Source organism: Carassius gibelio, chromosome A1 (genome assembly GCF_023724105.1).
Source record: "Carassius gibelio isolate Cgi1373 ecotype wild population from Czech Republic chromosome A1, carGib1.2-hapl.c, whole genome shotgun sequence".
Classification (NCBI taxonomy): domain Eukaryota; kingdom Metazoa; phylum Chordata; class Actinopteri; order Cypriniformes; family Cyprinidae; genus Carassius; species Carassius gibelio.
The window spans coordinates 17,348,855-17,376,389 of record NC_068371.1 but is presented as its reverse complement, the minus strand read 5'-3'; the positions used below and the strand labels follow the sequence as shown (position 1 = coordinate 17,376,389).

Sequence of the window (27,535 nt, the reverse complement as noted above, 5' to 3'; positions counted from 1 at the left end):
TCGCAAACATTTTTAACTGGATAAATTAAGAGGTTAAACTATTTATCAAGAACAAAATCGGCTGTAATTCCTGTTACATAATTTCCTTTTAACTTAAGCCTGCCAGAGCGCATTCACCAGCTAGTTTACCCAAGGTTTGCCCATACTGGCCAGTCATGAGTTCAAACGCGCTGCGTTTCTGGCCGAACTAGAGGACCTCAGCGAGAAGAATCCAGTGTTTGATTCTGGACCCGAACCGGAAGTTTTTAGTGGTGACTGACTGTATCGAACAGCGGGAGCATGATGAGACTGACGGCGGCGCGGAGCTGCTCTCTGCTCGGCCTCGTGCTGCTGCTGCTGCGCGCGGAACTCTGCGGGGCACAGCGATGTGAGTAAAACAGATCCTCGAGCACAAACCAACCAATAAAAAACATTCACTTTACTAACGGTTTACTGTCACAGAGCGATTGAAAGCGTCCAGAGCACAGCGCAAAAACCTCTACTTTAATCAGCCGTTTGTTGAGCAGTGTTTACCTTTACATTAACCACAGTTTACACCAAAATATAATAGTTATTTTACTTTCGTTTACCGTAAAACTGCTAACTTGGTATTAGTCGCTGTTATCAAAAATGAAATTAATCAAAATGACAAATAGGGTCTTTGGGTTTTTATATCAGCAGTAACTAATATGGTAGTTTGGAGGAAACTGTAACATGTTTACCACAGTACATTTCTGTAGCATATGACATGAATATTATAGTATTTATATTTTTAGTTCAAATGATTTCACAGTGTTTCGATGTAAAGGTGTTTAGAAAATTAACTTAGTTTTTCCAAAAAATAACAGTATTTAGTAACATTGTAGCAGTGTTTCCAAATGAAACAGTAAAAATTCTTCAAACAATAGCAGTATTTCTAAAGTAACAATGTTTAAAAAAAATGGTAAAATACATGTACAAAGTAAGTGTTAACAAAAAGTAACAGTATTTTAAAAAAAAGTTGCTGTTTACAAAATTCACAAAGTAATAATGTTTCTAAAAAAAAAACGGTATTTTCAAAGTAGTAATGTAGAAGTCTTTACAAAAGGAACTGTAACAATTTTCCAAAAAGGCAGAGCACTTCACAAGATGTGCCTTTAGTGATGTGACTGAAGATATGTAGTATGGCTGTTTCATTCGTGTGTGTGTGTGCGTGTGTGTGTGTGTGTGAGTGTGTGTGTGTGAGTGAGTGAGTGAGTGAAACTGCCCTACATTACAGACTGAAAACAATTCAAATCAATAGTCTTAAAATACACCATGTTGTGGTTCATCTCAAACTCTGTCAGTGTTGAAGATGAATTCCAGAAATATTCTCTCGAAAGAGACTCGTGGGGGAATAGATCCCTGCGTAACTCAACTGATCGAGTTAAAGCTGACATCCATGATGGACTCATTTTCTGAAGATCTGTTTGGTCTTCACTGAGCTTTATGTTCCAGTCTAATATTTGAATCTTTCATACTGAGCCTCATTAATAAACTATGGACGTGTCATGCACATTTATATAAACATTTATATTTACAGTACGAGGCACTCACAGGTGTTTCAAAATTGTGATAGATTGATAAACACTGCCGTTCCAAAGTTTGCGATCAGTACGATTTTTTATTATATTTTAAAGTATATTCAAATAAAATGTTATTGTTATTATTGTTAAATATAATGTTATTTTAAATTGCAATAATATTTCACAGTTCTACTGTTTTTTTTTTTTTTCTGATCAAATAAAATAAAATAATTGCAGTCATGATAAGTATAAGAAACTTCTTAAAAAAATTCTTACTAATCCCAAACTTTTGAACAGTAGTGTATATAGGTCACCCTGATCAATCAGAAATATTGGCTGATAATCTTTAGCTCTTATATGAGTCCGTTTAAAAGTCTAGAGACTTTTTGTTAAGGAATAACTAAATGTTTTCAGTGTTTTTGAATAAATATTGTATATGACATCCAAACCTTTTGCATGCACTCATTGCCCCTTAATTTAATTGCACAGTTGGTATGCTTTGGTAAGTGAAGGCAGTCAAACACACTGATCAGATGTGCTCTCATGTCCAGTTCTCTCACAGAATAAAGCGTCTCAGTTCCTCCTGCGACACAGACGTGCAAACACCCTCTTTGAGGAGAGCAAGAAAGGAAACCTGGAGCGTGAATGCATCGAGGAGCTGTGTGATAAAGAGGAGGCACGAGAGATATTTGAGAACAATCTAGAAACAGTGAGTTCTGCAGGCAATCGATGCTTCGATGTTTGTGTTATGATCCGTCATACTGTTGACATTGACATTGACCCGTCAGTCGTGTGCGTGCGTTCAGTCATGAGATCGTTTGTGTTGATAGTGAGGTTTGTGAACTGCAAATGCATCGTTGAACTGCTTTATGATGTGTGTGAATAATCTCACCATGACAATTTCTTTTTTAAATCTTCCAGGATTATTTCTATCCCAAGTATATTGGTAAGTCGTCATTATTATTTTTGTGCAGATAAACACTTCCTGTAACCCACAGCATGTACAGTGCGTCTGAGTGACGAGTGATGATGTCAGCTCACAATTCAGTGACCCTCATTCTGGAATCTGATTGCAAAACTCACTGTGACTGAAGCTGCTTTGACTCTTGAGTCAGTCTATTTGTCCCAATTTAAAAAGTACAAATTATAAAACATAGGGAAAGACGCTACAGGTGAATAGGGTAAAAACGTTAACTAATATACAAACCTGATTCCAAAAAAAGTTGGGACACTGTACAAATTGGGAAAAAAAAGAGAACGCAATGATGTGGAAGTTTCAAATTTCTATATTTTATTCAGAATACAACATTTATTACATCAAATGTTTAAACTGAGAAAATGTGTAATTTTAAGGTTGATATTAAGTTGATATTAAATTTCATGGCATAAAGACATCTCAAAAAAGTTGGGACTAGGCCATGTTTACCACTGTGTGGCATCCCCTCTTCTATTTATAACAGTCTGCAAACGTCTGGGGACTGAAGAGACAAGTTGCTCAAGTTTAGGAATATGAATGTTGTCCCATTCTTGTCTAATACAGGCTTCTAGTTACTCAACTGTCTTAGGTCTTTATGATGCGCCAAATGTTTTCTATGGGTGAAAGATCTGGACCGCAGTCTGGCCATTTCAGTACCCGGATCCTTATTCTACACAGCCATGACGTTGTAATTGATGCAGTATGTGGTCTGGCATTGTCATGTTGGAAAATGCAAGGTCTTTCCTGAAAAAGACGACGTCTGGATGGAAGCATATGTTGTTCTAGAACTTGGATTAACCTTTCAGCATTGAAGTGCCTTTCCAGATGTGTAAGCTGCCCATGCCACATGGACTCATGCAACCCCATACCATCAGAGATGCAGGCTTCTGAACTGAGCTCTGATAACAACTTGGGTTGTCCTTGTCCTCTTTAGTCCGGATGACATGGGGTCCCAGTTTTCCAAAAAGAACTTCCAAGTTTGTTTCTTCTGACCACAGAACAGTTTTCCACTTTGCCGCAGTCCATTTTAAATAAGCCTTGTCCCAGAGAAAATGCCTGCGCTTCTGGATCATGTTTAGATATAGAGTCTTTTTTTTTTTATATAGAGTTTTAGTCGGCAACGGCGAATGGCACAGTGGATTGTGTTTACAGACAATGTTTTCTGGAAGTATTCCCGAGCCCATGTTGTGATTTCCATTACAGTGGCATTCCTGTATGTGATGCAGTGCTGTCTAAGGGCCCGAAGATCACCGGCATCCAGTATGGTTTTGGCCTTGACCCTTACGCACAGAGATTGTTCCAGATTCTCTGATTCTTTGGATGATATTATGCACTGTAGATGATGAAAACTTCATACTCTTTGCAATTTTTCTCTGAGAAACTCCTTTCTGATATTGCTCCACTATTTTTCGCCACAGCATTGGGGGAATTGGTGATCCTCTGCCCATCTTGACTTCTGAGAGACACTGCCACTCTGAGAAGCTCTTTTTATTCCCAATCATGTTGCCAATTGACCTAGTAAGTTGCGAATTGGTCCTCCAGCTGTTCCTTATATGTTCCTTTCAACATTTTATATGTTATCTATATTCTATTGTGAATAAATATAAGTTTATGAGATTTGTAAATTATTCCATTCCTTTTTTACTCACAATTTGTAAAGTGTCCCAACTTTTTTGGAATCAGGTTTGTATATAGGTGCTGGTCATAATTAGAATATCATCAAAAAGTTGGTTTATTTCACTAATTCCATTCAAAAAGTGAAACTTGTATATTATATTCATTCATTACACGCAGAATGATATATTTTAAAAGTTTATTTCTTTTAATTTTGATGATTATAACTGATAACTAAGAAAAATCCCAAATTCAGTATCTCAGAAAATTAGAATATTACTTAAGACCAATACAAAGAAAGGAGTCAGTCTGTAGCACTGCTCAGGTGTTATGAGAGCCCAGGTTGCTCTAATAGTGGCCTTCAGCTCTTCTGCATTGTTGGGTCTTCAGCTCTTCTGCACTCTTGGTTCTGGCATATCGAATCTTCCTCTTCACAATACCCCATAGATTTTCTATGGGGTTAAGGTCAGGTGAGTTTGCTGGCCAATTAAGAACAGGGATACCATGGTCCTTAAACCAGATACTGGTAGCTTTGGCACTATGTGCAGGTGCCAAGTCCTGTTGGAAAATGAAATCTGCATCTACATAAAGTTGGTCAGCAGCAGCAAGCATGAAGTGCTCTAAAACTTCCTGGTATATGTCTGCGTTGACCTTGGACCTCAGAAAACACAGTGGACCAACACCAGCAGATGACATGAAACCCCAAACCATCATTGACTGTGGAAACTTTACACTGGACCTCAAGCAACATGGATTGTGCGCCTCTCCTCTCTTCCTCCTGTCTCTGGGACCCTGATTTCCAAAGGAAATGCAAAATTTACTTTCATCAGAGAATGTAAATTTGGACCACTCAGCAGCAGTCCAGTCCTTTATGGAGCGAGACGCTTCTGACATTTACATTACATTTACATTTATTCATTTAGCTGACGCTTTTATCCAAAGCGACTTACAATTGCTATATATGTCAGAGGTCACACGCCTCTGGAGCAACTAGGGGTTAAGTGTCTTGCTCAGGGACACATTGGTGTCTCACAGTGGATTCGAACCTGGGTCTCTCACACCACAGACATGTGTCTTATCCACTGCGCTAACACCACCCCGCTGTCTGACGCTGTCTGTTGTTCAAAAGTGGCTTGACACAAGAAATGCGACAGCTGAAACCCATGTCTTGCATACGTCTGTGTGTAGAGGTTCTTGAAGCACTGACTCCAGCTGCAGTCCACTCTTTGTGAATCTCCCCCACATTTTTGAATGGGTTTTGTTTCACAATCCTCTCCAGGGTGCGGTTATCCCTATTGATTGTACACTTTTTTTTTTCTACGACATCTTTTCCTTCCCTTCATCTCTCTATTAATGTGCTTGGACACAGAGCTCTGTGAACAGCCAGCCTTTTGCCATGACCTTTTGTGTCTTGTCCTCCTTATGCAAGGTGTCAGTGATCATCCTTTGGACAACTGTCAAGTCAGCAGTCTTCCCCATGATTGTGTAGCTTACAGAACTAGACTGACACACCATTTAAAGGCCTTTGCAGGTGTTTTGAGTTAATTAGCTGATTAGAGTGTGGCACCAGGTGTCTTCAATATTGAATCTTTTCACAATATTAAAATTTTCTGAGATACTGAATTTGGATTTTCCTTAGTCATCGGTTATTATCATCAAAATTAAAAGAAATAAACATTTGAAAAATATAAGTCTGTGTGTAATTAATGAATATAATATACAAGCTTCACTTTTTGAATGAAATTAGTGAAATAAATCAACTTTTTGATGATATTCTTATTCTAAGACCAGCACCTGTATCATTATAGCTCCAGTTGATTAACAAAGGGCAAAACATTAACATTAAGGGCATTGTTCTGTATTGCAAGTTTTCTGAAATGTTCTGTATAGGTATGCATATAAACAAGGTTTTATCTAATTAAACATGCACTAATTTGCATAAATTTCCAAAACAACATTTATTTTTATCACTCCATATAAGAAAATACTAGTAAACAGACAGAAAACAAATACAGTTTTACCACATTTTAGTTATAAAATGTTGTATAAATCAGTGTGAATGATGTATGAACAAATCCATGAGTAAAAGCCTTCAGAATATGGAGAGGAATAAAAATGTAAAGTTTGGTGTATGCAAGAGAGCAACCTCTTTATAAATATGGGTAACACTTTTTGTTTCTTACTTACTGCATAACTAATAAGGAATGATTGAAGAACTAACAGGTGATTATGCATTAAGACTTAACTCACTACTGTTAACTACTAAGGAAGATGAGTTAACTAATCAGTATGTAATATAATTTTATGATTGTGTTAAGTAACAGTTAGCTTATCAATAACTAATGAATTTTTCCATACCTACTGAAGAACTACTACTATTATCTAGTAGTTAGGGTTCAAGAAAAATAACTATGAAGTATTCTAAAGTGTTACCAATATGGATTGTAACTGAAATCTTCAGATTCAAATAGATAAAGTGCATTAAAAGAAACACTTAAATGTGTGTTTTAGATTTTGGATGTTTTTGATCTCAAAATTGTGAACAGATAAAATATTAAATGTAAAAAAAAAAATCTTTTTCTGAAATGAATAGATAAGATGCAAACAGCTTAAGTGTCATTAAATGTATATTAAATGTAGAAAAAAATAAATGTTTAGCTTGTTGGGCATTACCTGTCTGTTTGTAGTTATTTAGTTTAGATATTTTTCCTTACAGCTTGATAAATACCCAGTTATGCCATGAAACTCTAGATGGTGCAGACTGAGGGGTCCTTAAGATAACTGATGATATTCTTAGCATTAAATGACTTGTCACAAGCTGATTAAGTTCATGTTGCATACGCAGTCAATGAGCTTGCTGCTTTACACTGAAATGGCTGATTAGCATTTGCTTGAGTATTGCAGCACGCTTTCAGAGTTCCTCCGAAACCCTCCACCTTCCCCAGCTCCACCTGTATAGATCTGCTATGGGTTATGTTATATGCTATTTTTGCAGCAGCAGAATGTTTTAAAATATTCACAGAACCATATTACCAAATCAGCTTTTGCATTGGCAGTAGCAAGTTCCTGTACTTCCTGTACATAAATCAATAACCAACAGCAGCAGAAGTTCAGCAGTAGCGGAACAGATCTGTCATATCCATTACCATGCTAAAATCTTATGAGAGTTAACATGATAGAAATACAGCTAACAAACTGATCAGTTTTTAAGCACTATTAATTAATTTAATATTGTATTTTTCTCATGTTGTGTGCTGTAACTGCATCATTAGATGGACTGAAGTGTGGGTGTCATGTCGTTTATGTGTTGTATCTTTTTTCTCTGTAGATTGTCTGCAATCTCACCGCACCGGGATAAATAATCCAAACTCTGAGCCTGGAATCCCTCAGAACCTCCGTAGCTGTATTCAAGGTGATCCAGCACTAGTACTGTTATCTACTCTGAGACCGTGTTGTGTCTGTGTTCATTGTGAGTTTGAGTTGCTATGTGTTTCAGAAATCAGTAACCAATGTCTGCCGCTGCCGTGCAATAAGAATGGTTATGAGCGCTGTGTGGACGGTCAGGGCTCCTTCACGTGTGTGTGTAAAGCGGGATGGAGGGGTCAGCGCTGTGAGCAAGGTGAGATGAGATTCATTCATCATACTGACCGCAAAACGATTCATGTTCATTACATTGCACTAGGACTTTGAAAAACTATTGACGAGTCTAGACAACAGAAAGATAATTAAATTAGGCTATTTTATTTCCAACATGCACCCATTAAAGGGTGTTTTAATTCATGTGAAGTTATGTCTTTGGGACATGACTTGATGGATTGCATGACCATATGAGTTTGTCTCTATTTCCTAGCAACTACATATCAAACATTTGTGTCTAAATGGCTGTTATGGTAAATAGTGTATGAATTAAAAAGGGGTCAAAGTTAAAGTTAAAGGGGTCATATGATGCGGATGGAGTGTTACAAGCCCTTGGTAAATAAATAAAATCTGTAAAGTTGCAAAGACTAATCTCTCAAATCCAAAGAGAAATTCTTTATAAAAGTTAAGACTTGTCCAAACCCCCCATATAATCCCTTGTTTAAACAAGCCCCCACGTCTACATAACAATGTGGAAATATTTGCGTAATGTCATCCAAATGTTCACACAAAGAAAGAAGACGTAACTTTTATTCTCGTTGTAGTATTGTTGTTGCTGTCATGTTGTGGAGTCGTTTTGTGTTTCGTTGTGAAAGCGAAACTACTTTGTTTGGCCCAGAAGAGGATGATATAGCCATTTAGTCATGCCTGGAGCTGATCCATGATCAATCTCAACAAATTAGAATATGGTGACATGTCAATCAGCTAATCAACTCAAAACACCTGTAAAAGTTTCCTGAGCCTTCAAAATGGTCTCTCAGTTTGGTTCACTAGGCTACACAATCATGGGGAAGACTGCTGATCTGACACTTGTCCAGAAGACAATCATTGACATCCTTCTCAAAGAGAGTAAGCCACAAACATTCATTGCCATTCATGAAGCTGGCTGTTCACTGAGTGCTGTATCAAAGCATGTTAACAGAGAGTTGAGTGGAAGGAAAAAAAGTGTGGAAGAAAAAGATTAAACAATTAACCGAGAGAACTGCAGCCTTATGAGGACTGTCAAGCAAAATCGATTCAAGAATTTGAGTGAACTTCACGAGGAATGGACTGAGGCTGGGGTCAAAGCATCAAGAATTGGATTATTGCCCAGTGGCCCAAAGTGTTACATCCCTATGATGTATGTTTTTAAATATTAATTGTTGAGGTATGTTCACACCTTTTGGATGTGGTTATGTATCACAGGTGTGTTCTCTCTCTCTTATCTTTCTCACTCTTTGCTTACTTGGCAGTGTCAAATGACCCACAGGTGGTGCTCATCAGAGAGTGTGCTGCAGATGGTGCTGCTACAAAAGAGCAGATTGAACACTGCTTAAGGAGGCTCACTTCTCTCCTGCTCCAGACCTGTGTTGAGTTTCTTGTTGGTGGTGCAAAGTTAAAATAGTTGTTTGTCAGGTGTTCATATCTAAAAGTAAGTTGTATTCCTGTTGCCCAGTAGTGTGTTGAAACCACGGAGTGTATAACAAATTTACTTCTATTTTACTTGTTAAGGTATTAAAGATACAGTAATTTACTTTGTTTATTTGATTAATTGTTAGTTCTGGAAGCTGTAGGGAGAGGTTGCCATTTTATTTTGTACTCATGTTTTTCCCTGTTTTTGGTTAGTGAGGGAGTTGAGGAAAGCATTTGTTGTTGATTTTATTTTACCTGGATCGATTATGAAGTACTCCTCCTTTTAGTCAGCTGCTGTTTTGTTTGTTGTTTTAGCCAGGCCCTCTCCTGAAGACATTTATTGCTTCCTATCTTGCTTTTCTAAATACATTGTTTAAGTGGTCAAACTAAGTGGTGGTTGCATTTTCTGGAGCAGAAGACTGGTGATTCCTCCACGTTTTAAATGATCGTAACAAACGTCCTCTTTTCAGATGAGAGCAAGTTTTGTATTTCAATTGGAAAGTCCTAGAGTCTGGAGGAAGGGTGGAGAAGCTCTTAGCCCAAGTTGATTGAAGTCCAGTTTTAAGTTTCCACAGTCTGTGATGATTCGGGGTTTCAATTTGGCACTTGCCCACACTGCCAAAAGCACCAAAAGTTGGTTAAATTACAATTGTGTTGGTGAGCTTGACTTTTGTCAAGAGGAAGATGAGAAACAAGAGACCAAACAATGCAGATGAGCTGAAGGCCACGGTCAAAGAAACCTGGGTTTCATACCACCTTGATCTGATCACCTCCATACCATGCTGAATTGAGGCAGTAATTAAAGTAAAATAAGCCCTCCTTACCAAGTATTGAGTACATGTACAGTAAATAAACGTACTTTACAGAAGGCCAACAATTATTCTTCTTATGAAGTTTTGTAATTTGTTGAGATCAGATAATTTGTGAATTGGTGGGTTTTTGCTAAATGTGAGCCAAAATCATAACAATTAAAAGAACCACATACTTAAACTACTTCAGTCTGTGTACACTGAATTTATTTAATACATGAGTTTCACAGTTTGAGTTCAATTACTGAAAAAAATTACTTTTCCACGACTTTCTAATTTATTGAGATGCACCTGTAATAATTAATGAAGTGAGTGATTTTTAATTTACAATAGTTTACAAAAAAATATATTATAACAGTGACACTAAGTTGCATATGAAGTACAGTAGTATGGTACAGTTAAGTTTGATTGGTTAACAGTGTTAGTTATTTTAGTATATGAAGTTAAACTAAATGAAAATGATAAATGAGGCTCTGGAAACTAGTTGAAATAAAGTGCTTTTTTCATATTTAATTTAATTTCAGGTAATGTTTATTTTTACTTTCTTTATTGTATACATTTTTGTTTACTGTAATAATCCAGATACATCACTTTTTTCCTAGGAATCCATAAACTGATGTAATGTAAACCTTAAATGTGTAAACCAAGCATCTGCCAACTGCATAAATGTAAATAATGCATTTACAAGCTAAGTTTACAGCGCCACCTACTGCTCAGAAGTAGTACTAGTGGTGAACAGACTATTTGCCAGATCTTTTCTGTCGGCAGCTTTATTGGTATTTATTTTATTGACTCCATTTGCTCACAGATATTAATGAGTGTGAAGACCCAGAATTCCCTGCAGGCTGCAGCCAAACGTGTCACAACCTCGCCGGCAGCTTCATGTGCAGCTGTGAGAAAGGCTTCTTCACCCGTGACAACATCCACTGCATCGGTGAGAGTCACTGCACAGGTCAGAGGTCAGCGTTGTATTTCTGATCCTCTGGCGTCATGTCTGCCAGTCGAGTTGGATCTCCAGCAGCTGTTCCAGGAATCCTGGGATTTTCCTGTAAAGGCGAAACATGATTCTTTCCAGCTGTGAGGTCCAACTTTCATATTAAAACCACATCCACAAACACATTGTGTTAAAGGTTCATTATGTAACAGTGTTTTTAAGCTCATAAATCATCAGATGCTGTTTTACTTCAGCAGAAACAGTCTGGCATGGCTGTAACTTTATAAACAGGATCATATGGCTGTGTGGTTTGTACATCTAGGTACAATGAGTTTGGATACTTGCACTCGTTCTCGTTTCCTTATATTAGAATAACAGTGTAGTGATGAAGGCACACCAGTGGAATTCTGGGAATTATGAAAACACAAATGCAAATCTTTGACTAGATTGCAGATCTATGAGATGCATGCTGGGATTCTGGTGAAGAAGGAACGTGTAATGAACAATTATATATACATACACGCACACATTTTTTTTCTAAATAAGAAAAAAGTATATGAGTGACACTAAAATAACATTAATGCTATATAATTTGTATATTGCTGTGTGTTTATGGATCTGATGGTGTGTGTCGGTCATTGCAGATATCAATGAGTGTATCCTGTATCCCAGTGTGTGTGTGGAACCATCCAAATGTGTAAACGCTCCGGGAATGTTTGAGTGCCGCTGTCCTGTGGGATACCTGTACAACATGAGCTCACACCAATGTGTCGGTAAGTATTAAAATTCTGATAAATAAAAGAAAAGATTACGTAGATATAAACATGAAAGATTGACTGAAATATTAAGTGTTAAAAATGAAATAATACACGGTTATTCTGTGGCACCAAAAAAAAAAAAAAATTGGCACATAATGTTTTTTCTAATGGGAGCCAGTGGCTTTTTTTATTCATTTGTTTTTGTCTGGAGCCCTGGCCTCAAACATTGAAAATTACTGACTTGATGGAATGTTTTTGGTTGAACTGTTCACTCCTGTGTGATTTTGTCAGATCTGGATGAGTGTGAGCAGGACGTGTGTGACGGTGAGTGTGTGAACACCATCGGGAGTTTCTCGTGTCACTGTGACGGGCGTAAAGGTGTGAAGCTGGCAGAGGACAGCCGTCAGTGTGAGAAGATCCCCAAGTGTTTGGATCTGTACGAATATAAGCATGAGCAGATGCTGTATCTGGGAGAGCAGTTCTACCTGCGCTTCCGTCTGCAGGCCGACACCAAGTACGACTATCACAGTTATTATGTTCTTGAGGAATGCTGGGATAGAAGCTGTAACTAAACACTAGCAGTTTTCCTGTTCAGGCAGTGTAGGTGTGCCTTTTAGTTCTGTTAGTGAAGAATGTTCCTGATAAAGTGCAGCTGATATAATAATTAGTTTTACCTCCTGAATGGATGAACATCATTTTCTGAAGCCAATCCTTTGTGAGTGTTTCAGTGTTGACACGACTAACTCAGTATAAAAATGAAATACATTTGAAATATAAGTATTATATTAAAAAACTTAAAAAATCGTAGAAAGTTTTGTCAACTAACTGAAATAAAATAAGTTTTCAAATGGCTAAATCTCAACATCATTAATATCTAAACTAATTAAAATGAAAACTGAAACCTAGGTAATTCAAAATATTAACAAATACTATATAGTAGTATATGAATAACAACAGTAGTATACTGAATAATTAATAATTAACTGAAATAAAGCAGAAATAAATCAAATCTAAATATAAGATGGAAAACTTCCAATAAAATGAATTGGAAAAAATAACAAAAGTACGTTCAATATTTTCATTAATTTAAAATGGGGCTTAAAAAAATTATATGTGTGTGTGTGTGTGTGTGTGTGTATATATATATATATATATATATATATATATATGACAATTATCTGAAACTAAATAAGTTTAAGCTCAAGTACTAAAATTGCTCAAATTAGAACTGAAATAAAAATAAATGAAAGCTAAAAAAAAATAATAATAATAATAATAATAATAATGTCAAATGATAAACAAAGCTAAAAACATTAAAAAAGCTAATTCAAAATATTAATAAATGATAAGATAGTATATAAATTTTTCCCACAGGTTTGCAGCTGAATTTGATATCCGCACGTTTGATCCTGAGGGAGTGATTCTGTATGCCCGGTCTTCGCAGGACTCCTGGTTTATGTTGGGTTTACGGTCTGGCCGCATCGAGGTTCAGTTTAAGAATGAACACTCCATCCATATGACCAGCGGAGGAAAAGCCATCAATGACGGCCAGTGGCATGTGGTGCGTTTGAATCAATCATGATTATAGATGATTATATCTCTGTCTGAAAGGACCTGCTTTATTGTTCCTTGTGATTTACACTCTTTTGACATGATTCTACTGCTGACGCACAAACACTGATGTTTCCTTCAGCAACTCAACTTCTGCTTGGTTCATTAGTATCTTTTAGAATCTTTTTTCAGGATTATTTGATGAATACTATAGAAAGTTCAAAATAACAGCATTTATTTGAAACCGAGATCTTTTGTAACATTATAAATGACTTCACTGTCAATCTTGATCAATTTAATGCATCCTTACTGAATAAAACTATTAATTTCTTTAACAATCATACTGACCCATGAGGTTTAAGCGATGGTGTTTGGATGTGAGGTTCTGTTTGTTCTGGAGGTTGTGTGTGAAGTGTTTGCTGTGGTCTGTAGATCTCTGTGGAGGAGCTGATGGGAAGCATCAGTGTGAAGATCAGTAAAGAGGCTGTAATGAGCATTAACAGTCCTGAGCGACTCTTCAGCCCCGTCAACGACAAACTGGAAATAAAGGTTTACATTGCCGGCCTGCCTAATCGCAACGAGAGCCTCATCAAACCAGTGAGAATTCAAAACACACACCTTACAGGTCACAGCAGCGGCAGTCAGTTTAGTGGAAATTACACATTACATTTTAAATGCAATTAACATATACAAAAATTAGCATTTTGTTTATTTACATTTTACATTTTATTTAAATTTTAGTTCCTTTTAGCAATATATATATTTTTTTATACGTATGATTTTTATTGAGTTTTATTTCGATCTTTATTTTAGTGCATCAAGTTAAAGTAAATAAAAATGAGAAATGTTTTCTTTCGCAACTAGTTGAAATAAAATACGTGTAAGCTCAAGTACTAAAATTGCTAAAACTAGAACTGAAATAATAAGCTCAATATAAAAAAACCTAATTAAAATCTAAATGTACATAACAAAATTACAAATAATGTAAAATGATAAAAAATGTTTTATTTGAAGTGTGTTTAACAATAGTATAGTAACTGAATGTTTGCTCTGTCTGTGCCGCTGTGAATCAGATCAACCCGAGGCTGGATGGCTGCATCCGTGGCTGGAATCTGATGAATCAGGACGTGTCTGGAGTGAACGAGGTGTTTCGGGGAAAGGAGAGCAAACACTGTTATGTGCATGTGGAGAAAGGCTCTTTCTTCAGCGGCGGAGGCCTGGCACTCTTCAACATCAACTACAGTGAGTTCAGTGAAATAAATACAATTAAAGCTCTTAATAAAGTGTCTGCAGCAAGTCCATTACCACAGAAGATTCAGTCTAAACTCGGCTCATTTCTTTTGCACAAGCACTTTGTATAAGTCAAGTCACATTTATTTCTATATATTTTTAATACACTTTTACATTTATTTCTAGAGTGTTCATAACATTTACGTTTACATTTATTCTTTTAGCAGACGCTTTTATCCAAAGCAACTTACGAATGAGGACAATGGAAGCAATCAAAAAAAAAAAAAGAGCAATGATATACAAGTCTTATAACAAGTCTTAGTTAGCTTAATGCAGTACACGTAGCAAGGGCTTTTAAATAATATAATAAAATAAACAGAAAACGGATAGAATTGAAAAAGAATAGAGCAAGCTAGTGTTAGAGTTTTCTTTTGCTTTTGTTAATTGTATAATAAATGAAAGAAAAAAGACAGAATACAAAAAGATTAGAAAGCTGGTTAGTGTATTCTTTTTTTTAAAGAATATAATTAGAATGGAGAGTGCTAGAGTTAGAGGGTCATATAAAGTTAGTTCCCTTCTCGAGGCGGTAACTCTACATTACGTCAACTATGATGTATATGGGAACTCCTCCCTTCTCCACTTTCGCTGGAATCTTATAGGCTAATGCCAGCTGGGGACAGCTGGCCAATTGAGGCGAAGCATGCAAATACTGACAAGTTGCGGGCTGTATAAATTGCATAGGCATGAAAATTACGTCAGAATCTCTTTCTTCACGTCTTATCTAAGTCATCGTGGAAGTTGCAATAGAGGACTACTCACCCTGTTTTCCTCTCCACATCCGATTGCTGCTACTAGCAGACTCGGACCTTCACCAGTTCTGTGTAACCTGCCTGGGCTTCATACGGATGACACGTGCGCCCACTGCCAGTGCGCGCCCTCAGAGCCAGAGAAGCTCGGACAACAGCGGGAATGAGGCCCACTGCCGCCAGCGAGCCGCTGGTGGGCCCTTCCCCGCCCAAAGACGAGTTCGAAGTCGGCTTGGTGGACGATAGCTTCTGCCCCGCGAACTTCGTCCTCTTCGGAGCTGGCGAGGAAGACGACTCCATGTTGCTTTTGGCATCGGATAAGGATCGGGAATATCAGTAGGCCCGCCCCGACTAAGAGGGCCCTGCAGACCTCCAGGAGGAGCTCGCCAAGGTCTTTGGCAAGGACGTCACAGATGCAACGCACCTGACGAGCCTGTGAAAAGTAGCTGGACTAGTAGTCAAGCCACTGCCAGACCGCAAAAAAGAGCTTTTGGTGAAGTCGTGGGCTGCGCCCCAATCGGCCCGCTCCCACTCTGCAATGCAGGCCATGTTCATGACACGTGGTTGGGGTGGAAGCCCACGGGTATGTGCGCAGTGGTAGCAAACCAGCAGTGGTAAGAGCCTGGGAGGAAACGTCAGGGTCAGTTGAGGAGCCCATGCTGCGAGAGAGCCAGCGGTCCAGCCTTGGCCACCGAGCCGTCTCCCTGACGGACCGATAAAGTGGAAGAGCACTATGCACTATGTTAAAATGCATCATGTCCCCCATGTTCCTACGGGCGACGATTGCTATGTGTGTTAAATGCTGTTTGTGTAAGTAAAATTCACAATAGAAGCATGTATACAATCACTGTGTCACTCGCCCTGGCTCAGAGCCCTGGCTGTAACTCGAGTTCTGCTGAGGGCGTGTTCTTCAGTCCATATGCACATTACGGTCATTCACAGTTGCGTCAGCACTCTGAAACCATGGAACAGCCCGCATATGTTCAGCCCAGGAGCCCAGGATGTTCAGTCCTTTCTCGACAAACGCGTCAACTTCAGGATGGGGAGCAGTGCACCTGGGCGTACCTGCCTCAGGCCTCTGTGGTTGGAGTCACAGAGAAGGTGGCACATAAACCGTTTGGAATTAGAAGCGGTGTCCTTAGCCCTGCAAGCCTTTCGGTCAAAATTGTATGGCAACATGTACTGATTCGTACCGACAACACGTCTGTGGTCTCGTACATAAATCGGCACGGCAGCGTGTGCTCCAGAGCTCTATTCAAACAGGCAGCGAGTCTCCTTTTGTTGGCGGACCGACACTTTCTCTCCATAAGAGAATTCTGAATTCAAAGTATTCTGAACTATGGAGTGAACATGCTTTTGAGGAACACGATTCCTCAAGGAGAGTGGAGGCTTCACCCATGATCAGATTAAATGATTTGGAATCGATTTGCGATGGCAGAAGTGGATTTGTTTACCACGAGCGAAAACACGCACTGTCAGACGTTCTCCTCGCTATCTCACTCCCCGCTGCCGGGAGATGCTCTGACATCGCATTGGCTGTAAGCCAGGCTTTACGCGTTCCCTCCGGTGAAGATTCTGCCTATGGTGTTGTGCAAAATCAGGGAGGAGAGAGCATCAGTTATACTCGTGGCCCCGAACTGGCCGAATCAGCCCTGGTTCGCGACCTGAGAGAGTTATTGATGGCTCCCCCATGGCAAATCCCCCTCAGGAAGGACCTGCTGTCTCAGACAAACGACACGATATGGCACCCCAGCCCTGAGCTGTGGAACCTCCCCGCTGCGGGGACCCTGATGAGCGGGACGCTCTCCACTCACAAGTGCTGAGCACACTTACAGAGACGCGGGCACCTTCTACCAGGCGCTTCTACGCTCTGAAGTGGGGAATTTTTCACCAAATGGTGCGAGGACATTCATACTGATCCAGGGACCTGTTCCGTGTCAGATTTTTTGTGCTTTCTACAGCACAGTTTGGGTTGTGGGAGTTTGCCATCCATGCTGAAGGTGTATGTGACTGCTATTTCCGCTTTTCGCTCCTCGGTTGACGCACATACGATCAGTAAGCACGCTCTGGTAATCAGTGTTCTCAGTGCCACCGTGGGATCTAGCTCTAGTTTATAGGGCTCTATCTTTACCACCGTTCGAGCCCTTAGCTTCCCTGAAGTCTCCCTTGCTTCTTGCTCTCGCTTCTGCTAAGCGAAGTGCATTGGAGACTTTCATGAGTTTTTGGTGAACGATTTTGCACCTGTTTGAGACCTGGCGACTGTAATGTCACTCTCCGGCCAAGACCGCTTTACGTTCCTGAGTTACTCAATACAATGTTTTAGAGCACAGATTGTTCCCTGCCTGCCTTATCTGCTGAGCCGTCTGCCTTGCGTGACGCTGATGCTCAGAGCGCCAGGACCCTGTTAGGGTTTTACGGATATATATCGATTTCTCGGCCGCCTTTCATCAGTCGGACCAGCTGTTTGTGTGCTTGGTGGATCTAACGGAGACTTTCTCACCGGATTGTGGATGCTAACAAATGCCAGGGGAAGGATTGTCCCCTCAACATCAGTGCTCATTCTGCCAAGAGGTATGTCTATCCAGTATTTATGTTTTGCTGCTGGCTGATCTTCTCAGAACACATTCGCCAGGTTTTACAAGCTGGATGTACCCTCTGTAGCATTACATGTATTGTACTTTCAGTGAGTTAAGTTTTATTCATGCTGTTTAAGCAGTTATACAGTAGTTACCATGGCTGTTAACTCTGTGTTATGGTGGTAGCACTTTATTTTACAGTCCTGTTCCTTATGTATATACTATGTACTTATTGTAGTAATTACAATAACTATGTAATAACTAGGTACTAACCCTGAACCTACCCCTAAACCTAACCCTACCCCATGTAGTTACCTTGTGTTACCAGAACTTTCATAGATTAATACACTGTAAGTACACTATAAGTACATGTTAGTGCACGTACTGTAAAATAAAGTGCAACTGTTATGGTTTATGCAGTTGTCACCACTAACGCCATCGACTCTGTATTTAACTCTCATGCTTGAGTGCTTATTGCATTATGTCTGCCCTGTTTAGTGCAGCCTTCATGTTCATTGCTTGGAGATATGCAAATTTTGTTAGGGTCGGAGCAGATGTCTCATTGGCCTAGTTCCGCCTATCAGATGCGAGCACTCTTAGCGACATGGCCATTGGCTTAAACTGCCTTGCTTATGTGAGGGGGTGATCGACCCTGTTCAGGGCTTATCTTCACTGCTCTCATGGCAGGATTGAATACAGTTCCAATAATACGTCATAGCTAACATAATGTTGAGTTCCCTCAAGAAGGGAACGTTTCCAGTTATTATCATAACCTTGGTTTTCTCTGAGAGGCGGGAACGAGATATTACGTTAGCCGCCATGGTTGCTGTTTGACCAGCTGTACTAGCGTTCAGTCGTGATTCTGATGTAATTTTCACGCCCATGCAATTTATACTGCCCGCGAACCTGTCTGTATTTGCATGCTTTGTGTCAATTGGCCAGCTGTCCCCAGCTGGCGTTAGCCCATAAGATTTCAGCGAAAGTGGAGAGGGAAGAGTTCCCACTTACGTCCTAGCTGACGCAATGTCTCGTTTCCGCCTCTAGGGGAACCGAGGTTACGATAATAACCGGAGACGTTTTTTAGCCAATTCTTGTTTTCATTTTAATTTTAACAAAGATTAATTACAAATATTTGTAATTATTATTTGGTTGAGTAATTATTGTTTTAAAACAAACTATAATTTTTATCAGTATTATTTTAATATTATTTACAAACCCGATTCCAAAAAAGTTGGGACACTGTACAAATTGTGAATAAAAACAGAATGCAATGATGCGGAAGTTCAAATTTCAATATTTTATTCAGAATGCAACATAGATGACATATCAAATGTTTAAATTGAGAAAATGTATCATTTTAAGGGAAAAATAAGTTGATTTTAAATATCATATAATACAGGCTTCTAGTCGCTCAACTGTCTTAGGTCTTCTTTGTCCCATCTTCCTCTTTATGATGCGCCAAATGTTTTCTATGGGTGAAAGATCTGGACTGCAGGCTGGCCATTTCAGTTCCCAGATCCTTCTTCTACGCAGCCATGACGTTGTTATTGATGCAACCCCATACCATCAGAACTTTGGTTGTTCTTTTCCTCTTTAGTCCGGATGACATGGCGTCCCAGTTTTCCAAAAAGAACTTCAAATTTTGATTCCTCTGAGCTCTCATGAAATCCAAAATGAGCCAATATTTGGCATGATATTTTAAAATGTATCACTTTCAACATTTGATATGCTATCTATATTCTATTGTGAATAAAATATAATTTTATGAGATTTGTAAATTATTTCATTCCTTTTTTACTCACCATTTGTACAGTGTCCCAACTTTTTTGGAATCGGGTTTGTATTTACTTTTAGTGTTTTATATTCTTATATTCTTATATTTTAGTTTCAATTTCAGTTATTTTAAGTGCTTTGTCATATAAATATTTTTTTATCAAATTAATATCTAGCCATCTGTCTTTCTATCTATCTTTATACATATAAAAGCAGCTTCACAGTAATAAATAGGAAATGAATGTATTAATTTTGCAGAATTTATCAGTTATGCACAACTGATATTGTGGAGTTTTATAATTATGGAAAGATTTCAAATGCAACTCTACAGAAGAAAAAAAAAGTCTCCTCATTACATATAAGCACATTAATGAAAGAATAAACTCTTAACTCTGTTTTAGTTGGATGAGTTACTGACGTGTGTTCATGTCTAAGGCAGCACAGATCTCTGGAAACTGGATGTTGTGATGAGCGTCCGTCCGTCCAGCAGCACCGGTGTATTATTTGCCCTGGTTAGCAACAGCTCTGTCCCTCTTTCAGTTGCTGTGGTGACACAAGGACCTGATGATGCGGTAAGATTCAGTGCTGATGTCCTGTGCTGGTGAAGTCTGAGCACACACTAAACACACGTGTGTCTCTTGTCCATGTATTACAGAATCTGCAGGTTTTTATAGATGGCATCTGCGTGGCGACGCTGGAGTCTCTGATGCTGTGTTATCCCGACCGGTTGGTGTTGGACATGAAAGTATCAGCTGATGGTCTCCACATCACGGCAAACTCCTCCAGTGTGTCCTACAGTGACTCTGAAACCCTGAGCATGGCTTTATCCAAACTCAACAGTGCCATGCAGGGTCAAGTCCACACTTACATAGGAGGACTTCCAGGTCAGTCAGCTTGATTCTATTTATAAAGGTGAAATGCTAATAGATGCTCACTAATGTAATGATAAATCAATGTTTTCACAGTGCTGGTGATGCATGATCAAAAAACTAGAACCATAAAAAAAAAAAAAAAACTTTTTCATTACTTGAAATAAAATAAACATTTACTTTTATAAAAAACAATATAAAAAAAATATTTTTTCATCTAGTTTTCCAAGGCACCGTTTATCATTTTCATTTAGTTAAACTTGTAATTAAGTAAATAATAAAACTATAACTGAAATTATAAACTATATGACCCATTTGAAATAAAAATAACAAAAACACACAACAAAATTACTTTAATAGTATCTATTAAAATCTAAAACTATAATATTATTTCAATAAAAATAAATAAAATATGATAAAATAATAGCTGTATGTTGCTTTTTATAAAAGCTAATTTAAAACTCAAATAAATATTTCTTTAAAAAAAAAAAAATATATATATATATATATATATATATATATATATATATATATATATATATATATATATATATATATATATATATATACATTAAAAATAAATAAAAATGACAAAACTAAACAAAATTCCTCAAAATTTTTTGTAAAATAAAAAATAAAATATAAAAATGAAAATGATACAAAATAAACCAAATGTCTGATACAAAATGCATGTTACAAAAATAACACTGGTCTAGTTAACTGTAATCTTAATGTACTGTAATCTAAATATCACATTAACTGGAAGTCAAGTCACCTTTATTTATATAGCACTTTATACAGTACTGGTTGTGTCAAAGCAACATTAAATAGTGTTAAACAGGAAAATAGTTTTTCAGTAATTCAAGAAGACCATAACAGAGTATTTTTTCCAGCTAAAGTCAGTTCATTGATGATTCAGTGATGTCATCATCATCCTGTTCACCTCTCTTCCAAATAATGTTTGTGCAATCAGTCAAGTGTCCCCAACTAACCAAGCCAAAGGCAACAGTTGGGCAGGGGCAGAGGTCTTGTCTGGTTCCCGTGGTCTTGTGCCGATGGTTTTCGAGATGATGTGGTCTTCAGGGATCTGTCTCTGGGGCTGATCCACCATCTGATCTGGATACAGACTTAATCTGTTGGCTGTGGTGACCTCGGATTAAGAATGAAAGAAACTAATAGTAGCATAGATGCCATTATTCTTACAAGGTAATGAGTACATCAGCTGTTATGGGAAGCGTTCCCAGTTCCAGTTGACCTAAATAAAGCTTCAGTCCATAACTTTTTTGGTTAAAAATTATCCAAAATCAATATTTGAGCAATTAAATAACTAACCAAAGTTCAAAGTTATCGCCTTACTTTAGCCCGATTCACAACAGTTAGCTTATAATAAGATGGGGGCAGCTGTGGCCTAATGGTTAGAGATACGGCCTTGTAATCCGAAGGTAACAGGTTTGAGTCTTAAGTGCGGGCAGGAGTTGTAGGTGTGGTGAGTGAATGAACAGCGCTCTTCCTCCCTCAGTACCGATGGCTGAAGTGCCCTTGGGCAAGGCATTGAATCCCCCAGTTGCTCCCCTGTTTACAGTTTTACAGTGTTAAATGTGCTTCTGATTACAGATAGCCTGGGATTACACAAAGTTTTTATTTTAAAGACCATAACTCTTATAATAATTAAAAACCATTTCGAAGGGAGCATAGTTTGCTTTTTGGGTTAAAAGAATTTCTTGGTATGAAATTCGTATGGTATAAATTAGAGATTATACTGTACAAAAATTGAGCTCTACACACTATTACACACTATACTCATAGTCACGAGAAGCTGGTGTTGTTAACATTAATAATCTGAAAATAACAATAATAATAATTTGCACGGTTTGATGTGATATGAGCTAATAAATCATAAATTAAATCCCCATTGATAGCACAATTTATTGTTATGCTTTTTTCCTCAGTTGGTCAGAACAAACCTGGAAGACTTGGTTTGGAACCAAGACTTTGCCCGTTTACTAGTGTGTTTTGGGTCATTGTCTTGTTGAAACAACCATTTCAAGGGCATGTCCTCTTCAGCATAGGGCAACATGACCTCTTCAAGTATTTTAACATATGCAAACTGATCCATGATCCCTGGTATGCGATAAATAGGCCCAACACCATAGTAGGAGAAACATGCCCATATCATGATGCTTGCACCTCCATGCTTCACTGTCTTCACTGTGTACTGTGGCTTGAATTCAGAGTTTGGGGGTCGTCTCACAAACTGCCTGTGGCCCTTGGACCCAAAAAGAACAATTTTACTCTCATCAGTCCACAAAATGTTCCTCCATTTCTCTTTAGGCCAGTTGATGTGTTCTTTGGCAAATTGTAACCTCTTCTGCACATGCCTTTTTTTAACAGAGGGACTTTGCGGGGGATTCTTGAAAATAGATTAGCTTCACACAGACGTCTTCTAACTGTCACAGTACTTACAGGTAACTCCAGACTGTCTTTGATCATCCTGGAGGTGATCATTGGCTGAGCCTTTGCCATTCTGGTTATTCTTCTATCCATTTTGATGGTTGTCTTCCGTTTTCTTCCACGTCTCTCTGGTTTTGCTCTCCATTTTAAGGCATTGGAGATCATTTTAGCTGAACAGCCTATCATTTTTTGCACCTCTTTATAGGTTTTCCCCTCTCTAATCAACTTTTTAATCAAAGTACGCTGTTCTTCTGAACAATGTCTTGAACGACCCATTTTCCTCAGCTTTCAAATGCATGTTCAACAAGTGTTGGCTTCATCCTTAAATAGGGGCCACCTGATTCACACCTGTTTCTTCACAAAATTGATGACCTCAGTTATTGAATGCCACACTGCTATTTTTTTGAACACACCCCTTTCAACTAATTCAACTAATTGCCCAATTGCACAGCCTTAAGAGCGTGCATATCATGAATGCTGGGTCTCATTTGTTTTCTGAGAATCTACTGAACCTACTGGTAACTTGTTTGCCACGTAGCAATAAAAAAATATACGAAAAACCTTGATTATTCTGGTTAGTCACATTGTACTGCTATTATTTTGAACAATACTGTAGGTATTATCAAATGGCCAGAGTTTTGAGATCGCAGCAGACGTGAAGGACTATAATGTGAGCTTTCTCAAGTACTGAGGAACAAAACAATTTTACTTTATAAGTAATTAGCAAGATTTTAAAATGTATTCGTTGTTCAATAGGGAGCCAGTGCAGAGTTGACAGAACTAGGCTAATGTGGTCATACTTACTCATTCTTGTAAGGACTCTAGATGCTGTATTTGGAGCCACTGGAGTCTGTTTATTAAGCTTGCAGAGCAACCACCCAATAAAGCATTACAATAATCTATCCTTGAGGTCATGAATGCATGAATTAATGTTTCTGCATTTGACATTAAAGCATAGGTCATAATTTATATATATTTTTAAGATGGATAAAATGCAGTTTTACAAATGCTACAAACATGGTTTTAAAGGAAAGACTGCTATCAAATAGCACACTCCTAACTGATATTGGTAAATTTACAGAGTAGCAATCAAGTGTTGAATAATGTTTTAGGTTATCGCATGCAGAGTTTTTTGTTCAAATAATTAAAACCTCAGTTTTTTTCAGAATTTAGTAGTAGGGAATTACTAGTCATTCAGTTTTTTATATCAGCTATGCATTTTGTTAGTTTTGCAAATTTGTAGGTTTCATCGAGCTGTGAAGAAATATAGAGCTGAGTATCATCAGCATAACAGTGAAATTTAACACCATGTTTTTTGATGATATCTCCCCGGGGTAACATGTAAAGTGTGTAAAGCTAATGCTCCTAGTACTGAGCCTTGTGCCTAACCCTATCCCTACTATACTTGTGAATGTACTTGTCATTAACTGAGAAAGGAGATTTGAGATCAGTCTGCAATGAACCAATTCTCTAGGATCTATGAGAGGCTTATCTATAAAAGCTAATTTTAAGGTTTTAGGGACATATCCTAAAGAGATTTATGAATGAATAATATTCAGAAGAGGATTTATGACTTCTGGAAGCACCTTTTTTAGTATCTTAGATGGAATAGGGTTTAAAGTTTTGATGATTTAACCAATTTATTCAATTTTTCCTCTCCTATTGCAGAGAGTGAGTGTAATTGTTCCTCAAGGGTTCTTTTGTGCACATATCTGATTCTGTGACTGACAAGCTGCATGGTTATAATTTTATGTCTAATAGTATCAATCATAAAGAAGTTAAAGTCATTACTGCTGTGCTGTTGGGAAAGGTCTATGTCTGTTGATGTTTTTTTTCCCCTGTTGATTTAGCCTCTGTATTGAATAAATGCCTGGGGTTGTGTTTGTTCTCTTCTAAGAGAGACAAAAAGTAAGAAGATCTAGCAGTATTTTAGAGCTTTTCTATAAGTAGAAGTTCTTTCCTGCCAAGCAATACAAAACACCTCTAGTTTTATTTTCTTCCAACTGTTTTCCATTTTCCGGGCTGATTTCTTTAAGGTGCAAGTGTGCTCATTATTACAAGGACTTTAAAGGGATAGTTCACCCAAAAATCGAAATTATGTCATTAATAACTCACCCTCATGTCGTTCCAATCCCGTGAGACCTCCGTTTATCTTCGGAACACAGTTTAAGATATTTTAGATTTAGTCCGAGATCTCTCAGTCCCTCCATTGAAGCTGTGTGAACGGTATACTGTCCATGTCCAGAAAAGTAAGAAAAACATCATCAAAGTAGTACATGTGACATCAGAGGGTCAGTTAGAATTTTTTGAAGCATCGAAAATACATTTTGGTCCAAAAATAGCAAAAACTATGACTTTATTCAGCATTGTCTTCTCTTCCGTGTCTGTTGTGAGAGAGTTCAAAACAAAGCGGTTTGTGATATCCGGTTCGCGAACGAATCATTCGATGTAACCGGATCTTTTTGAAACAGTTCACCAAATCGAACTGAATCATTTAAAACGGTTCGCGTCTCCAATACGGATTAATCCACAAATGACTTAAGCTGTTAACTTTTTTAATGTGGCTGACACTCCCTCTGAGTTCAAACAAACCAATATCCCGGAGTAATTCATTTACTCAAACAGTACACTGACTGAACTGCTTTGAAGAGAGAACTGAAGATGAACAACGGGGCGACCTAGGTCTAGCAAACAAATTATAAAAAATGATATCTGGTGTCTGAATAATTTTTGGTTTTACTGTGGAATAATTCCTGTTAAAACTACAAAGTAATTCAGCCAAGAGCAGTGAGTGATTTTCTTTCTATCATTTTCTTGGATTAACATTAAGGACACTTAGGCATGGTCACTTTAAGAGACAATGCATCCAATGCATTCTCAGCCGTGGGCCCCTATAATCGTCACCACCTTTCACCTGACTAGCGACAGCCCTGATTATAATACCATATCGTAGCCCTACTGTGATCATATCATTTACTACAAGCGCTTTTGTAGAAAGGGATCTAATATTCATTAAGCTTTATAATTTTTTTATTATTATATCTGTTTTTTATTTGTTGAACATCAATTAAATTGTTACCGTTAAATTGTTTTGGATGTTTTTTTTGTGTTTACTAGTTCGGGGAACAGACACTTTCTTTAGTGGTCACAGTCTATAGTATGTTAAATAATAATGGTAATGCAAAATCTGAATGTAAAGCCCAAATAAAAGTTAAAAACTATAAAGACATTTAAAAATGACAAAAATACAGAACAAAATGTATATTTTCTTTCAAATGAAAGTAGAAAAATAAAAACTAATTCAAAATATTAAAATCTATTAAAGTAGACAATAATACTACAGACTAAGACTGGTTCAGTTTTACATCTTCAAGCTTTAGAACTGTAATTAATTATATTAGCTGATAATTCAGAAATGTAAATGTAAAACTCAAATAAAAATGTATAATAACTATATAGATTATTTTTTTTTTATTACAAAAACACAACAAAAATACCAATTTTAACTAAAGTTAAAGTTAAAGTAGAAACTGGAAAAATAAAAACTAATTCAAAATACAATAGTTCTTAATAGGCTTTACCACTGCAGTTAATCATTTACTAGCACAGTAAAAGTCAGTATTTCTGCAGTATTAGTGCAGATTCATTCAATAACAGCTGCTGGTTAGCACTCCTTCAGTTACTGGCATCTAATCGTCTTCATCGGGACATTAAATCAATAAATCTATCAGCAGTGGTGTCTTGTAATGGTTTTAGAGCATTAACATCTGCTTGTCTGTCCATCACAAACATATGAACCTGGATTGTGGATTGATTCAGATGGAGATGATGGTGGGAAATCCAGTCAGACGTCTGTCAAGAGCACCATATTATAGTTCAGAATCTGATTCCGCTTGATCATGTTCATGTCAAACATTTCAGAACATTAAGGACATGTTTTTTAGAGTTTAGATTTTTAGATAGTTTCAGTGTTCTAGATCAGTGTTCAACATTTTTTCAACGATCCCTGGCTCTTTATGTGTGCAGATCTCCCGCTATCTGTCACTCCCATCTCTGCGTTCTACCACGGCTGTCTGGAGATCAGTGTGAACGGACAGCAGCTGGATTTCGACGAGGCTGTTAGCAAAGACGACAGCATCAAGTCTCACTCCTGTCCTCCTGTTTCTGCCCCAGACCCTCCGTCCACTGAATCCCAGCCGCACTAGACAGAAAATAACATCACAGCCTTATGCAGGGACACCTGAGCCGCTGCGTCTGTCTGTGAGTTCCTGTCAAATACATGATGTGATGTCCTGATTCTGGCTTCAGAAGGAGACGGAGAGAGAAAGCTTGACCTGTGATTTTTAATAGATTTTTTTAATTGACTTTGTGTTTTTAATTGATGCCCTCATTAGTTGATTGATGACAAACCTGTGAAAGAGCTTCAGAAGCTCATGAGCCTCTATTTAACGATGCTACACATTCATTCCAGTATTTTTATTCCTGACGTGTGTTTTTAATCAGGTTTTTACTCGCAGTATGGAGCCGTCAGTTTGTATCCCTTGTATATAACACACTAATTTGAATGTGATGTGAATGTTTAGATGGATATTCAACACTAGTGCCACATTAATTGTTGTAATAAAACATAAAATGCA

The 27,535-nt window shown here is 37.8% G+C and overlaps 1 protein-coding gene across 1 annotated transcript; it reads left to right on the top strand.

The window, feature by feature from the left end:
* Positions 1-110: 110 nt before the first annotated feature.
* Positions 111-27,535, top strand: pros1 (protein S). The gene is made up of 14 exons (XM_052580297.1): positions 111-367; positions 2,075-2,232; positions 2,445-2,469; positions 7,442-7,525; positions 7,610-7,732; positions 10,759-10,884; positions 11,529-11,657; positions 11,934-12,156; positions 13,017-13,203; positions 13,626-13,790; positions 14,267-14,435; positions 20,014-20,150; positions 20,234-20,462; positions 26,925-27,535. Exons 1-14 carry the CDS (start codon positions 280-282, stop codon positions 27,101-27,103), a joined length of 2,022 nt encoding a protein of 673 aa, XP_052436257.1. The 5' UTR covers positions 111-279; the 3' UTR covers positions 27,104-27,535.

Excerpts from the sequence above, each read along its gene's own strand:
- pros1 (XM_052580297.1), top strand. The coding sequence starts at position 280 with ATGATGAGACTGACGGCGGCGCGGAGCTGCTCTCTGCTCGGCCTCGTG. Across the intron at positions 10,885-11,528 it reads TGACAACATCCACTGCATCG|ATATCAATGAGTGTATCCTG; the intron begins GTGAGAGTCACT and ends CGGTCATTGCAG. Across the intron at positions 12,157-13,016 it reads CGTCTGCAGGCCGACACCAA|GTTTGCAGCTGAATTTGATA; the intron begins GTACGACTATCA and ends TTTTTCCCACAG.